The sequence below is a fragment of the Mugil cephalus genome, chromosome 21 (genome assembly GCF_022458985.1).
Source record: "Mugil cephalus isolate CIBA_MC_2020 chromosome 21, CIBA_Mcephalus_1.1, whole genome shotgun sequence".
Taxonomy (NCBI): Eukaryota; Metazoa; Chordata; class Actinopteri; order Mugiliformes; family Mugilidae; genus Mugil; species Mugil cephalus.
In genome coordinates, this window is record NC_061790.1 from 10,851,432 (window position 1) to 10,868,816 (window position 17,385).

Sequence of the window (17,385 nt, forward strand, 5' to 3'; positions counted from 1 at the left end):
AGAAAGGGATTTTTGAATGTGACAGTAAGGACAGTAAATTTTTTAATTTAGTGAACTGACTCTTAGGTGAGTGGTTAGGTGCGGGTATAGCTGTTGGAGATGCCAGGACAGAGAAAGAAATCTTCAAGTCTTATTTGTCCCATAAAACTACGAAACAAAAAAAAAAAAATTAAGGAAAGAAGATAGTCAACCTGACAAATTGCTATTCAGGAAAATGAAAACATCTTGGGTAAATTAATGGAGGTGTTGATAATATATCTCCAAAAAATACAGTGGTTAAAATATTGAGACATGGCATATACTTTTAACATGGGCAAGTTGAGGATCGATGGGTTATGCAAATACAAAATGGTTTACTTTAAAAAAAATCAAAACAGTCGAGAGACATTTTTTTTATACTGTGCATAAACTGCACTGATTACCAATTGTATCACTATCTACAACTAAGTTAATCAAGTGTATTTTTGTATTTGAAGCAACACCTATAAAGAGCCCCAGTATAACAATTATCTATTTATAATTTAATTGATATGTTTTTTTTCATTTAAGGTGAGTCAGTGAGTTAATGCTTTATATACATATTCAGTAATAAGTTCTGCAGTTACTATATATGCGTGGATGAGCTTATCCAATCTGTTAATGGCACTGGCAGGCATACCAGGTGTGTAGCTGCTCTCCTCTTGTGTGTTCCACGTACCTGCCTCTTTCCTCTTGTCCTGTAAGACAGTGGCAGTGACAAAAAACTGTAAGAATTACATCAAGACATGGCTGTAGACCTCCCACATAGATTAACAGCTGATATCAGTGCATTTTAAAATCTGAGCCCAGCTTTCTCCCATTTCAAAAGGCATTTTGAAAAAAGGCAACTGGACTTGTAGAGTTTTAGAAGACGTTTCGCCGCTCATCCGAGTAGCTTGTAAAGTCTAAAGGAGTGGTGGGAAATTGAGGTTTAAACAGGAAACTTACTCGTTTCTGTAAGAACCAGAAACTGGTGTAACTAATTCCCATTAATGGCTGGATACTTACCTTTCGTTGAGGGGGTTACTTTTTGTCCCCTAACCACTCTCAAAACTCTACAAATCCATTTTTTTTCCAAACAAAAAACAAAAAAAACTAAACAAACGTTTTTTGTGTATTTGCCTGTGGTGGAAGCTAAACATCAATGAACACATATTAACAAACCCTGTGCATTCTTAAATAATGAACACAAAGTGAAACAGGAGTCGCCCCACGGTTAAAGTATGTAGTCACCTATGTAATGCTTACCTACACCTGAGTTGTAAAGTTCTTGAAATTGAGTTTTCCCTCTCTGAATAACTTATTTCCTAATATACAATTCTTTAAAAACTGCCTGTTGTAGTGAGAGTACAGCGCGCAGTTCGTCGAGCTGGCTCCCTTCGTGACTCGGCGGTATAGTAATTACTGTAATGCACAGCAGCAGCTGCCTGTTTTGGTTTGACCAAAGCAAAGCATGTGGACTGCAGTTCAACGCCCAAAATGGCGGCACGATTGAAAAGTTTTGACTGTTTTCTCCGAGTTTGTCTGCTCCACAGGATCTCCCTTTAGGTGGTTTGACTGCACGTAAACACCGGCTTTTCCCACATTGGCGTCTCGTCGGCATGTTTTGTAGTGGTGGAGGGACCAGAGAAGGACTGGGATGGCGTTTTGCTATTGGCTCGAAGTCGGGCATCCCTTCACTAATGCTAGGCTAACGCTAGGCTAGCAAGCTAACTGCTGTCAGATGAGTGCTGCCTGTCTAAAAGCTTCGGTCGTCACGTCTTGTCTCACCTGCTTCTCCAAGCTGAACTGAATATGAAGAAGAGAATATTCATATAGAAATGGAGGATGATGTGAAAAAAGTAAAAAAGGTAAGTCGGGAAACTTTTACTGCAACTTGACTGCATGCTAACCTACTAGCTGGGTAGATAGCTTAGCTGTTAGCTGGCTAAGTTTAGTAGCCCATATATATGGGCAAGTTTACCATTAGTTAGCTGACCAGTATACCGGGGCAAAATAACAATACTTAATACATAGCGTCTGTCTTTTCTCCATTAAATAAATGTAATAAGCGGCCATAAATATGAAACTACCACTAAAGAGGCGAGTCAGGTATTTAAAGTTAATTCCGATGAGTTATCTTCTCCATTCACCATTACAGGGAGCGTAGAGATTGTTTATACCTGTCATTGTTTCGTTGGCGCTGTGGTTTATTAAAATCATGACATATTGTTGATACTTTCGTCGTAATCATCCCGCCGGAGGTGCATTTCATACATTTTATACATTTTCTGACATTTCGCTGAGAGAGTGATGGCCGGTTTACCTCAGCGAAAAGTTGAGATCGCCTTCAAAATATAATGAAAGTTCAACCGAGTTCCTATGACAGGTGTGGGTCATGTAAGACCTGTGTGCTGTCAAAGGCTACAGCTATCACTGTCAGTCACAGTAAAGGGAATAAGCCCACGCTGCCCTATCTCTCACAAACAGTACATGCACTCACTGATCCCTTCTGATGTGGAGACAGAGATTGATCTGAAAGACGCACAACAGATAGTTGCTTTGGAGACGTGACCTTTATCTTTTCTTTGTACTGCATATAAGAACAGAAACCAGGGTTATTGCCCTTCTGATCTGTCGGCTGGAACTAAACTGAGCAGCAGGACATTGACAAGCCTCCCAAGCCTCGGACAAGAATAAAGAGTGTCTGAGGTTTAAATATTTATTATGATTGTGCCGTCATTTTTCCATGAGAAAGTCTCAAATGTTACTTCCTATCTTATTCTGCCGCCTCTCCAGAGGAAGGGAGACTTTGACAGAAATGCAGTGATAGCTCTCGGAGGTTTGTTGTGGCAAGGAAATGTTTTTCCAGCGATGTTAACCAGTCCAACATGTGCATGTTGTTTGATGAGACAGAACTTCCACTCCACCTTCCAATCAAAATATCTGGTCACTAATGGCGTCTTGATCGGGTGTGAACATAAAATAGACATTTGATTTTAACTTGAATGAAAGGCAAGTATCCTCAGGGCGATAATATTTTCTGCTTAACATCAGGTCTCACTCATGTTATCAGTAAACATCATTAATAAACAACAGACGACCTATTTTCTTGTTCGTATCCTGTTGATATTTTTGTTGATGTATTTTAACAGTGACTGGTCAGGTTTTATTATTATTTCTGTTTGGGACTAGTGTAAGTAGTCATGCAGTTCTTGTTTGCGCCACTTGATGCTGATAGTGGATAACATTTGGCCCAGGTTTACACTCACCTGTTCATTAGGTTCACTTGAGAAAAGGAATGCAATATAACCTAACATTCCTGGACTAACATTGAGCTCTATGAAAGTTATGGTATTTAGAATTTGCAGAGAGAGCTGCTGATTCATCTGTATTTCTTTCGGAGGCTGGAGTTCGTAGCACTATTGAATTTTGTTGTACTGACACATGTTTCTATTATTTTGACAATGCAGTTTTATTCAGTGGGCCAGGCTAAATAAAACAAACATCTTTGTGTTTTTAATTCAACTCAGTTCAACACCACCATAAACTTCAGCCTCCAAAATAATCATGCTGTTAAATTACCACCTTTCTTGTCCCTTTTCGTCATTAACCGAACATTATAACAGTCATGAAGGGGGATTTAGCATACATTAACTTTCACTGGTGAGTGCATATTTTATGTTCTGGAGAGCTCAGGTACCTTTGTATAATGTGACAATGTTATTTTAATTTGCTTTTTTATATAAAGTTGATTATAAGTAACTGCTGTTTATCAGGGGATTTTTAGGATACTTTGCAAACAAAGTCCTGTGTTACAGAAATCCATTGAAGGGTGTGTTCACACACACACATATTATGTTACCTTACTATCAACAGCACATGTCTTACAGATGTAAGCACATTGTGAACTGAGAGCAGCTTGATTACCTGTCGCTTACTTCTCACACGGTTGTGAAACAAGTGTTGTATGAGCTCCTGTGGAAAATGTAATATTTTTGGATATAAGGATGATAAATACAAGAGAGAATGGTTATTCGCAGTTTAAAAAAAAAAGAAGCGGCTGCTTCTGTTGGTTGTATTTTCATTGTCTGGGCAAGTTGGCATTTTAAACCTCATCTAAGTTTTCTTGCATTGTTCCTAAGTGTGTGAAAATTCGAAGGTGCGCCTTCACTTGTTTTCAGCCAGGCCATCACAGCACAAAGTGTTACAGCTCCCTCGCTGATATTTCTTCGTAAACAGGATTCACAATAAAAAAAAAAAAGGCCATTCATCTTGAGGCCACTCACTGAGGTCAACTTTTGTGGCTCTTGTCTAATGTTTCACAAGCTTGTGCACTTGTCTTCAGTTGTCACCTTGTGATTCAGATGAATTCTTGCACGATCACAAGATCACAGTGCTGCCTCACCCGTCTTCAACTCCCTGTCCTCTTGGCTGAACCACTGCTAGTGGCATCGATGAGTGTGCTTTTTGTGTAAGGATTGTCACTCCTAAGAGCTCCTTTCACGCTCACATTTTCCCACATATATGGCAAGAATTGTCAACCGACACGCTAAGTACATACAGTATATGTGTGCTTGCTAGCTTTCAAAGCTCTTCAGACTGTGAATGGCTGTGTTTCTAAAGTGATAGGCAGATGGTTCGTTCAGTCACCCTGCATGTATTTTTTTTTTTTAAGCTACCCTGTTTCCATGGACGACTTCTAAGATCGTTCTGTGTCACAAACCATCTGGCGTGTCACATTTCTGTTAAATAATGCACTTGGTGTACAGGTTGTTCTGTTGTGTGGAGTCTAAAGTCTGATCAAATGTCAGCTCGTCAGGCAGCAAATTATCAGTCCAATATGAGAGTCAAATACACCTTCTGCTGGTTACCGTTCTTGTTATCATTTATAATTGATTGATTAACCTTTGATTACATGTATTAAAAAGTGAAATAGGTCCTAGAGAGCTACAACAGGTGGTGACAGCGTTGCGTTTGCGACGGGTGTGGTTAGCAGTTGCAAAATGTGAACGTGGTCTTCTGTTTCTGTGGTTTAACAGTGATGGAAGGAAGCAGTCGTGACAATGGAAATGCTTGGGTGTGGAGCAACAGTGATATGTGACTCGTCTGCAATGTTTACTGTCTTCAGCATCAGCCTAGTGGTTTTCAAAACAACATGAGAAATCTGCAGAGAAGCATCTCAGTACTCCAGTGCGCACCAGTGCGTGTGTCATCACAGGAAACTGTGGCTGGTCCACTTCCTGTTCTCGTGCCTTGGTATAGAGTCAGAGACACTTCCCTTCCTTTGTTGGCGGGGGGGGTCACACCCCTCATGTACACGCACCCAGTCTGTGTTTGATCCTGCGTGTCTCTAGCCAGTTGGCAGCCGTCACTGTGTGTGAGTGGAGGCAGCAGGTGTCTAGTTTAGACAGTGTGGCAGCATCCATCACCGGGCTGTGAGCTTTCCGATGAAAAGAGGCTGGTATAGCGCGGGGGTTCATGGAGAACGAGGTATGCTTTTCAAAAAGCTTCGAAACAAGATGCATCTTTTGAAAAATCGCTTATTTATAGATATAACGTATCAACTTGTTAGAGCTCTGAGTTGATATACTACCTAAAGAAGAAAACTAAATGCAGAAGCAGAAAAACCCCTCTTCTGACATATCTATAATGGCGGTTCTTTAGTGGTTAGATATTAGATATACCTTTACATCCATTTTGGTAAATTGAAGAGTCTGCACATGCTGTTGTTGACATGTACTCAGTAATATGGAGGATTGTACTTCTGCTCTTACGTATTCTGTAGAGGAGTAAGCGACAGTATAGTGGAAGAAAAGTCAGCAAAAATGGAAGTAGCAAAATGAACATGTAGCTGCAGAGCAAGTGCTTCACTTTTTTGTCAGCCCGTTAAAACTGTGTAATACTGTATGTTTGTTGCAGATGCATATAGTGCTGTATAATGTTGCAGAGATCCAGAGATTGCTACTGGCTTATTATTTAGACAGTATAGTATGTAACCACATGTGAAGCTAAACCAACTGATGATGGAAGCTATGCAATAACATGTGGTAAAATATAAGCAACAATGTTACCCTTATCCCCTCCCTCTTTATATTTTTTACAACAGCCTGGTATCGTGTCCCCGTTCAAGCGAGTCTTCCTGAAAGGAGAGAAGGGGAGGGACAAAAAGGCCCAGGAGAAGGCCACAGAGCGCAGGGCCCTTCACACCTTCTCGCTTTCTCAGCCTGACCACCGCATCGACCCAGACATACTGCTCAACGACTACATCGAGAAGGAAGTCAAAGTGAGTGTGATTAGTGGAGATGGTGTATGTAGTCCTTTCCCACCTACTCAAAATGCTATAGTACTGTTCAGCTGGATCAGACATTGATTCATCTATCAACAAATCACTCAAATTAAAGAAGTGTGTCCATCTTCTATGTTACCAGTACTTGGGGCAGCTGACCTCAGTTCCAGGATACTTGAACCCATCAAGTAGGACAGAAGTCCTGCAGCTCATTGACAACGCAAGGGTAAGATTCCCAGTAAGATTTAACCTGATCCCCTGGCTTTCCCCCCTACTATCTTGATTTAAAAAGTAAATGTAAAACATTTCTGTTAAACGATTTATTATCCTGTTTATTGTCAGTTTATTTACATATTCATGTTTCGCCTCTCTGTTTGTCAGAAGTCGCATCAGTTGGCAGGCCAGCTGACGTCTGAGCAGGATGCAGTGGTGAGCTTGTCGGCGTACAACATCAAGCTTGTGTGGCGCGATGGAGAGGACATCATCCTGAGAGTGCCCATCCATGATATTGCTGCTGTCTCCTACATCAGGGATGACTCATTACACCTTGTTGTTTTAAAAACAGGTAAAAAAAAAAACACATCCGGGTTCCTCTAAGTGTTGAGCTGTAAGAATGAAGTCAAAATATTGGCATACAGTATAGCCACATGTTGATTAACTAGGTTGGAACTTCCTGCTTTCCCCTTGGGATGCAGTTTCTTAAATCTTTTTAGTTTGCTGTGGTGTACAGCCTGAAAACGAATACTGCTGCTGTAGAAAGAGGGTTAGGAGGCTGCCAAAGAAAAAAAGGAAGAGGTTATATGCTATTTGGGGAGTGCTGAGAAGGGGGAACGGGATGTTCTGCCCGATGATGCAGGTTCAGGAACCTGAGAAGACAGGATGGGCTGGAGGGGGAATCAGGTCCCTGCATGTCGGGATTAAGGGTGCAACATCTATGATGATTGGTCACCACCTGATGGAGCCAACAAAGCAAACACCTGTGTAGGTGTGGCGAGAGGTTCACAGGAAGAATGTCTACGAAAGTAAATATTCAGACCACTGTTTGAACAAAGGATAAACCAGAATAATGGACAACTCTTCCTATAAGGTTAACTACTGATAGTTAAATTACTTGAATGACGCGGCCAATAATGAAAAATAGTTTGGGATTTTTAGTGAGTGTTGAGGTACAAGTGAATAATTCAACTGTATATTTTTTGTGTGTTTTTCAGCTCAGGAGTCGGGGGGGTCTCCCTGTCCCAGCTCATGTCCTGATCTGAATAAGTCCCAGACTTTGAGCTCCTTGTCAGAGAGCGGAGCTGTGCTCGTGGAAGTCTGCTGTCTGCTTGTGCTGGCGGTTGATAATAAGGTAATATTAGGAAAATACTATAAGTATGTTCAGAGGAGCTACTTCAGAGCTTTACTATGGACATTTAGATGTTGGCTCATATTTGTCCTCAGCCTCCTAGAGTGGACAATTTTAAATGAAGCCACAAGATTTCAAAGTAACATGACGACAGAAAACAACACTGTATTTCTTTCTTTTGTCTTTCAGGCAGCAGCAGAGGAGTTGTGTCTTTTGCTTAGCCAAGTCTTTCAGATTGTTTACACAGAATCAACCATCGACTTCTTGGACAGAGCCATTTTTGATGGAGCAACTACACCTACCAGACACCTCTCTCTATACAGTGGTTAGAAAAAACAAACGTTTTTCTTCTCTCGATGCAAATAAACTGAACGAGACCACAAACATTACACATCATTGTGTTTGCTTATATGCTTGTTGCAAACAAATACGACATTTTTGAGTTTTATGATCTTCTATTGCTACTGACATTTCAGAACTTGTATCACAACCCTGTACATTTTTTCTTTATTGTTATTTTGAAGATGACTCTTCGAGCAAAGTGGATGTTAAGGAGGGATTCGATGCAGAAGCCAGCACGTTGTAAGTACACGACAAAGGAGCCTAACCTTTACAGTCAGTTTCCATTTCCAGCTCGGTGATAGTGTTTTAGTTTGACACTCACTAGAGTTGTGCTCTTTCAGTCCTTTCCAGGTCACCATGGAGACAGACGGAAACTCTCCATCAGCTTCCACCCCAACATCCCCCCAGACGAAGACTGCGAGTGAAGGAGAGCTCAGTACCACAGCTGCTGAGCTACTGCAGGACTACATGACCACAGTATGACATTTTATCTTATTGACCTTTTTTGTTCGAGGTAATAAAAATAGTGAAAGCTGTGTTGAGACTGGTTTCTTTATGACCCCATATTGACTCTTTTTCTTCGCCTTCTAGCTGCGGACAAAGCTGTCATCACAGGAAATCCAGCAGTTCGCTACCCTTCTCCATGAATACCGCAACGGTGCCTCCATTCATGAGTTCTGTATTAATCTGCGACAACTCTACGGGGACAGCAGGAAATTTCTCCTCCTCGGTAGGAACACCCTATACACGATAGAAGAATCATGTATGGATTAGGCTGGATTGGTCAAATGGCTGCCTAAATATTTGCAAAAGAATCCACCAAACACTGTTCTCTCAACTTATTTAAAGAAAGACTTATGGGGAGTTGGATGAAAGAAGTTTAGGGACAGCTTCTGTCCCTCTGCTTCAGAGTATTACTAAACATTATTAGTGTAAAGAGTTGCTCCTAGTGGCCAGATTCTCAGGAAATCCGTGATGTTTTCCAAGAATTTCCCCTCAAAGTCAAGAGTAGGTCCTGGTAAAGATGAAAGTTGTTCCTAAAGAATCGGAGCTCTTAAGAGAGCTATGGTGAGATCTGTTAGGAGCAGGGAGGAGGACTTTTGAGAGGCTGAGGAGTTTCTTAAGCAGAGGAGAAAATGACAGAAGGAAGAGTCAGGGGAGAGACTCTTCAATCACTGACTGACAGTGAATGAATTAAATGCTACAGATTGGATCATGCAGGAATCCGGCCTGTTAGCAATTGATTCACAGGAATTGATGAAAGCTGAGCCATTTTACCTTCGTTAATACCAAATGGATGAAGTGGAAAAATTACCAGCATGGTAAATGTATGTGAATTTTGTGCACTTAAGTCTATTGGTTTGACTGTCCATTCCAAGCCCATTATTACCAAACACGTGTTTTTATCTAGCTTTTAGGATCAGTCACACCTTCTGAAATGATGACGCATATCTAGCAACAGAGTCAGCCACACCTCCTCACAAATATCAGAGTTTCTGTTCGTTTCTTGCTCAGAGTTCTCTCAGAATGTCCTGGAATCTCTGCTAATCTCAGACTCCTTGCTATGAATTTTTTGACTTCGTTAGGACGTCTCTGAGAGGATTCTCTCTATTGAGAGACAAGGAAATGGAGCGGCACACATTGACACTAGAGGAAGTGAAACAGGACGTGATGGTCAGACCATGAGAAGTATATGTAAATGCCACTGTTGCTAAAAAAAAAGTTGTCCCATTAGTTTAAGTAAACAAATAGGTATGAGCCTCCTGTTGTATAATTACTGCATGGGTAATTATCTTTCAGCTGGCAACAAGTTATTTAACCCCAACTGATGTAATGAGTAGCTTCTCATTTCTTAAACAACCATGTGGAAAGACGCATCCCGTGGTCGTGGAAAAGATGTTAGTCTGTTTGAGAAGTGTCAGATCATTGGCAGAGCAGAGAAAACATCTTTTGGAATCAGAAACTACTAAAATTGGGTCAAGAACTGTCCAACACTGCATTATTAAAAACTGGAATGATAGTGAGGAACTATGAACTATGTTTATTAGTGAGAGTAAGAGCATTTCCACATGTACAGTGCGAAGGGAACTTGGCTGTGTGGCCTTAAGAAAACCTCTAATGAGTGAGGCTAACTGGGGAAAAAGGGCTTCAATTAGATAGGGAGCATAAAGATTGGAATCAGGGTAAGAAGAGAGGCAGGTGAAGTGATGCCCCCATCATGTCTAGTATCTACTGTACCAGCCTGTACGGGCAGTGCTATGATCTGGGGTTGCTGCCATTTGCTCAGGTCTAGATTCACCAACGTTATGCCCAAAGAATGAGGTCAGCTGACCTCCTGAATATACTGAATGACCAGGTTATTCCATCAGTGGGTTTTTCTTCCCTGATGGCACAGAAAGAGTGGTTCAGAGAGCATGACACTTCATTTTCACACATGGATTGGCCACCTCAGAGTCCAGACCTGAACCTCATCGACAGTCTGTGGGATGTGCTGGAGTAGACTTGGAGAACACAGTGGTCAGACTCTCCCATCATCAGTACAAGATCTTGGTGCCTAATTAATGCAACACTGGATGGAAATATACGTCGTGACATTGCAGTAGCTTATCAATCCAAGGCAGTTTATGTTCCAAGAAGATGCGTAGCGGTTGGCAATCAGATCAAATCTCCATCCTGCCAACGACTTTGGAAGCGCTAAGAGCTTTTTGTCTGTCCCCTGCAGGCCTGCGTCCCTTCATCCCAGAGAAGGACAGCCAGCACTTTGAGAATTTCCTGGAGACCATTGGCGTGAAGGACGGCCGGGGCATCATCACAGACAGCTTCGGCCGCTACAGGCGCACGCCCAGCTCCGCCTCCGACTCCACCACCAACGGCAACGGGGCGGCGGGAGGAAGCGGCGACAGCGCAGCCTCGGACGAGGGCCAGGAGACGTCTGAGGGCGATGAGTGGGACCGTATGATCACTGACATCAGTAATGACATTGAAGCTCTCGGCTGTAGTATGGACCAGGAGGGAGTGACACCCTGACGTGGGGGGAGGGAAAAAAAAAGGGAGGTTAGTTTTCTAAGAACTGAAAGAGCCGCTCCTCAGATGAGCTTTATGCCTGAGCCGAGCGGATCAGATGAAGGTTGACCTTAGCACTGACCTAAGATTTGATTAATTCCTCTAATTGTCAAGAGGACGTTCCACAGTCCCTACACACTCAAGGAAAAACCTCGACTTGTTACTATTAAGTCAACCAATGCACTTACGCAGACTCTGTACATGCAGTTAGTTGGCTTGTTTTGCATCAGATGGATTCACATCCTCTGATTTATTTTATAAAATGTTATTTGGTTTCGTACTCATTTATTGGCAGTATCTGCCACCGCTATCAGCAATGTAGCAAAAAATCTCCGGTCTTTGAGAATATTTCTCTTCTAATAGCCTCAGAGACTCTGGAGGATCCATCAGAGGAATGGATGCACGTCGCAGAGCGTTTAGTGTGAAGCCTTTGTGCTTTTGTGTTCAGTCTGCTTCATCCATCAGGAGAACTTCTGTCTTCATTTATTTCACTTTTGTGCGTTGCTGTGAGAGTGTAATATTTTGCAATATATATATATATATATATATAATTTTGTTTTTCGGTAAGTGTAGTACTTTGTTTTACACTATTATTTGTTGTCAGTGTTTATTCAGTTATACATTTTGCCTCTTATAAACTGACCAAGGAAATGCTGTAAATTCTCTTAAAAAAAAAAAAAAGAACAAAAATCAGCTGAGTGGGGACTGTATTTGACAAAGCCACTGAGTGGATGGCTGATGTAAGTTTATGATTTTTAGATATTCATTCTTCTCATGCAGGTCATCTTGTTATCTTGTTATCACGTGTATTTGTAATTGTGCCTTTACACTGCAGTACTGCTGCCAGCCGTCTGTCAAACAATGACAGGTAATTACAAACTCAGTCGTTTTTATTAAATAACATCATTTACACTGATTGCATGTTGGTATCATGGTGTTACCCAAAAGAAGAAATCGTGGTATTATCCCGTACACCTGCCTGCTGCATTATCGGTGTCCACCAGCATACAGCTTGAAGGGGGATTAACCTCCGTTTAATTTGACTTTAAAACTGACACAAGGAGTGAAGGCTTCGACTTCTGATCGTGACCCCGTCAGCTGAACATTTGCCTGGATGCACCTAAACTGCTGTGGAACTTCATTCATCACAACAGTGACGCTGGATGCTGCTGAGTGCCCTTAATGTCGGGGATTAGTTTTAAGTCTCGGTGATGGAAAATTGGCAGGACGTCTCACGCTGTGCACATTCCTTCCTGTAAAGCCCCTCTGCAGGTTTCTGCTCTGGATAGATCCACGTTGACATTATTTATACAGTGGGGGAAATAAGTATTTGATCCCCTGCTGAATTTGTAAGTTTGCCCACTTCCATAGAAATGATCAGACTCTGGTTTTTATGGTTGTTTACTGGTTATGGGTATAGACAGAATATCAATCGAAAATGCATAAAAAACACACAATCTAAAAGTTATAAATTGTTATGTATTTTATTAAGGGAAATAAGTATTTGATCCCCAACAATTCACTTAGAATTCCGGCTCCTACAGATTGGCTGGTGCGCATGTGGCACACAGCTGTGCTCAGTCAACTAATTACCAATACTCCTGATCTTAACTCGTCATGTATATAAAGCACACCTGCTCTAAGAATGAGTTTCTTACATTCCAACTTCTACAGCACCATGGGCAAGACCAAAGAGCTGTCAAAAGATGTCAGGGACAAGATTGTAGACCTGCACAAGGCTGGTATAGGTTACAAAACCATCAGCAAAAGGCTTGGTGAGAAGGTGACAACTATTGGTGCCATTATTCGCAAGTGGAAGACCCATAAAAGGACCATCAACTGTCCTCGGTCTGGAGCTCCCCGCAAAATCTCGCCTCATGGAGTGAGGATGATGATGAGAAAGGTGAGGGAGCAGCCTAAAACAACACGGCAGGAGCTTGTTAATGATCTGGAAGCAGTTGGGACCTCCGTCACCAAGAAAACAGTTGGCAACACACTGCGCCGTTATGGATTGAACTCTTGCAGTGCCCGCAAGGTCCCCCTGCTCAAGAAGGCACATGTACAGGCCCGCCTTAAGTTTGCCAGTGAACATCTAAATGACTCAGAGAAGGCTTGGGAGAAAGTGCTGTGGTCTGACGAAACCAAAGTTGAGCTATTTGGCATTAACTCGACCCGCCGTGTTTGGAGGATGAAAAAACGTGAGTATGACCCAAAGAACACCATACCCACGGTTAAGCATGGAGGTGGAAACATCATGTTTTGGGGCTGTTTTTCAGCAAAGGGTACAGGGCAACTTCACCGCATTATGGGGCCAATGAATGCAGCCATTTACTGTAACATCTTGGACAAAAACCTTCTTTCCTCAGCAAGAACACTGAAGATGCCTCGTGGGTGGGTTTTCCAACATGACAATGACCCAAAACATACTGCCAGGACAACAAAGGAGTGGCTCAAGAAGAAGCATATTAAGGTCATGGAGTGGCCTAGTCAGTCTCCAGACCTTAACCCGATCGAAAACCTGTGGAGGGAGCTGAAGCTCCGAGTTTCCAAGAGGCAGCCAAGAAACTTGAAGGATTTAGAGACTGTCTGTAAAGATGAATGGGCCAAAATCCCTCCTGCGCTGTGTGCAAACCTGGTGACCAACTACAAGAAACGTCTCATCGCTGTGCTTGCCAACAAAGGTTTCTCTACAAAGTACTGACTTGTGTTGTGCTTGGGGATCAAATACTTATTTCCCTTAATAAAATACATAACAATTTATAACTTTTAGATTGTGTGTTTTTTATGCATTTTCGACTGATATTCTGTCTATACCCATAACCAGTAAACAACCATAAAAACCAGAGTCTGATCATTTCTATGGAAGTGGGCAAACTTACAAATTCAGCAGGGGATCAAATACTTATTTCCCCCACTGTACATTATATTATTAACTGGAATCAAAAGCTGTTGGTCCATTGTCTCTATCGCCCTGTGTTTGTTGTTGTGGGGTTGGAGAAGGCTACATGAGGACATGTACTGGCTGGAACACTACACCTGAGCTCAGGTAACCTCTTTGGCTTGAGACACCGTCTGCTCCAAACAAAAGAATGAGATAATCCACCGACGGGGTGTTTACTCGAGCCTCGTTTCTTCAGAAGTACGTTAAATGACTGTTTTGATGTGCCTTCGTACTAATTCCACTGTCTGTTTTCACACAGTCCTTGGAGGATTCCTGATTGGCCTCCTGTAAATTATCCAAACAGAATTACTGCATCATCGATGCGACTAATTATTAAATAGATCACTCGGTCTAATTAAGCCATTAAGAGACCCCATGCTCTTTTAGACAGTTTGCCAATTATCTTCACAATAACAAGTGGAGGCCCTGCAGTGCCTCCATTACTTAATAGAGCATGAGCATGCCTCATGTAGAATAATGAGATGGGTGTTACTGCTTGTTTAGCCTGCTTCTTGCTTGTTTTACTAAAAGAGGATTCGAGTCAGGGATGATGAAAACTCGCCACTAAAGCCAAAACGATAAGTGACTTCAGTTTAAAAGTCCTTTGACGGGACCTTCCAGCTGCGCTCCCCTCGTGTTAGTTTCATTACCTAACGAGTCTGGGGAGAGTTTCACAACGAAACATTTAAATCAGGATCGTTGTGAAATGAGCTCGTTGGCTGTAAAGTTGGATTAACCGTGACCTACAACTATACTTTTCCACATTAACTGTCTCTCACTACTACTGATGAATCATACTTTAAATGCATAAATCCTGAAATAAAACATGACGTAATGCAGAAGTAATTACATAATGCAGATGTTTTTTGTGTGTGTGACTATTTCTGCTTTCGTATTTAATCATATATCTATTTTGTCGCATATACTTTAATGCCTATAATTTTGACAAATTCAAACGATCTACATTAACATTTATATAAAATAAATGAAGCTAGCTGAGCTAGCCAAAGAGTATTCAGCGTATTCCAAAATGAAAAGGAGCTGGGTTTTTTTTTTCCACCAAAATTAATTTTCCACATAGAAAACTATGCTGTGAATAGTAGTGGAAATTTTTTTCTTTTTTTTTCTTTTTTCAGCTCTCAGCCATGTTTAATATGTGTCCAGGAACAGGTCCAAGTTCCCCTGACCTATAAATCTATTTTCCAAACACCGACAGTCGGAATCCATGTATCAGCGCTCCAGGGGTTTAATTGTATGGTTAAACTTTAAGCTCCAAGAGCCTGCAGCGCGGGCTGTTTCTCCATCAAAACCTCCTGATTCAGCTCTTATTTCCACACCACTCCAAATTGAGAATGTCATTGCTTGTTAAAGATTTCCAGTAAATCACCAGTAAAGTGGCTAAGCGAGGCTCTGGCCTTGCAACGTTTAAAAAAAAAAAAAAAAAAAAGACAGAAAGGGGAACTTTCAGTCAGCACCAATGAGAGACTGTAATTCACCCATCTTCGCCTGTTTGTTTTTCTTCTGTGTGATCTGCTGCTTGACTGCCTCTTCCTTTATAAATCTTTCGAGATGCGCTGAGAGACTCCTACACAAAGTCTCGGCGTGAGACGCAGTCTGGGATTCTCGCCAGTCTCCCCCCGTGGTTCACCTTGGTGAGGTTTCTGCCGGTTGTTCGTGTCGGAGTTTGCAGCTCAGCGGTGGTGAGAAGTGCCTCTCTGTGGTGTCACATCTGTTGTATTCCTGGAAGGGGATGGCGGCTACATTTCCAGACTCAAAGCTCCTGGTAAATTTATTCCTCTTCAGTGTACATAAAAATCAGCCTCTGAATGTCCCAGTTTCAGACGGAGTGAAGATCACCGGGACATCTTTGCGGTGTGTATAACCCAAAACCAACAGATCATTACACCTTGAGTGTGACCTAATTTTCAGAACATTCCTCCAGTGTCTGGTCTCCATGCTTCAGCTGCAGATGTAGAGCCTGATTTCATGCCTGTCAAGTAGATACTGTCTGATTTTATCATGCAAATGAGAGGGTTTAGGCGTGAAATTAATAAAAATGGATATCTCCAGAGACAGCTGCTTGCCCGAACCGGAATCTAATAAACTCTAACAAACATTTATTTATTAATTATTTTTTATTTTGTCTGCAGTATTTAACACTTTCACATTCCCCTGGGATATATATGGGACAGGAGTAGATTTTAGAACCAATCACAACCTCTGTACACAACACAACATTTTTCCTCTGGTTTCATTGATAAAAGTCATTACAGTGTAGTGTAGTGTTTGTATTTTATTTGTGTTTTGTGCGTTTTGCTGAAACCGTTCTGTTTTCTGTGCTGCTGTCTCTTGAAAAAGAGGTTTAAATCTCAATGAGTTTTTTTGCCTGGTTAAATAAAGGACATAGTAATACAGGATTCAACCAACACCAACTTTGATTATGCAAGAATAATACCACTTAGAGCACAGGTGTGAAACACACGGCCCTTGGGACCCCAGAGGGTCTAATCTGGCCCGCGGGACGAATTTACAAAGTGCGAAAATGACACTGAAGACATTAACTGCAAATTTTCCAATAAAAGTAACTGCTTTTCCTAAGGTTCACACAGATTTAGTAAGAGTTACGGACGTAACGCAACACTGCATTGCACTCCTTTTTCTTAAAAGATATCCGGTTGTTGATTAAATTTTTTTGTAATAGTGCACTTCATTGAATTTAAACACTAAACACTTAATACTTAACACTTCACACTTAATTATGGACTTATTTGCACTAAAACAAAGGGAAAGCGTGAGAAGTTGTTATTTATAGATTAATACACTATTGTATTTTTGATCCAGCCCCTGTGACATCAAGTTGCGCCGTATGTGTCCCCTGAACAAAATGTAATTTATTGAATGGAAAAGAGAGCAAGACCATGCAAGAGCTCCCAAATGTTCATGAACAGCACTAAATTTTCTTTGGGTGCGTCCTAAAGCGGTATTTTTTTCCATTAAAAGGCTGGAATGATGAGAGGTTAATTGCCCCGGCCAAATAAATCAAAAGTCAGACGGTACCACAGACTAAACGAAGCCCTCTTGGTCATGAGGAGCTTGTGAGGAAACGTATTTAACAGCCCCTCTGGTAGCCTCTCGCTCAAACCCACTTGTGTTTTTCAGCAGCAATAAGCCCAAATAAAGCCGGAGCTCATGCATGAAAATCTCCGGCTCAGCAGTAGTCATTCATGACATGCCACTTCTTCATGCCCTTCCAGATGGAGAGGGACGCATGGATCAGCGGAGGGGGGACGCCGACTCACATGCGGAAACCCGTGACCCCGCCATCCCGTCTTCACACGTACCCAGATCTGCTCAGGCCCATTGAGCACAGATGACAGATATTTGAACAAGCCATTAGAGCGGCAATAA

General features: G+C 41.7%; 1 protein-coding gene across 2 annotated transcripts; it reads left to right on the forward strand.

Moving 5' to 3' along the window:
- The first annotated feature begins 1,437 nt into the window (after window positions 1-1,437).
- Window positions 1,438-11,953, forward strand: ccm2 (CCM2 scaffold protein). Of its 2 annotated transcripts, none has more exons than XM_047574350.1 (10): window positions 1,438-1,868; window positions 6,107-6,283; window positions 6,429-6,512; window positions 6,668-6,851; window positions 7,498-7,634; window positions 7,821-7,956; window positions 8,156-8,213; window positions 8,315-8,450; window positions 8,565-8,703; window positions 10,696-11,953. In XM_047574350.1, exons 1-10 carry the CDS (start codon window positions 1,839-1,841, stop codon window positions 10,998-11,000), a joined length of 1,386 nt encoding a protein of 461 aa, XP_047430306.1. In that variant the 5' UTR covers window positions 1,438-1,838; the 3' UTR covers window positions 11,001-11,953. The 2 variants fall into 2 exon arrangements, with proteins under 2 accessions (XP_047430306.1, XP_047430307.1); XM_047574351.1 differs by lacking the exon at window positions 1,438-1,868 and adding an exon at window positions 5,245-5,490.
- The last annotated feature ends 5,432 nt before the right edge of the window (window positions 11,954-17,385 follow it).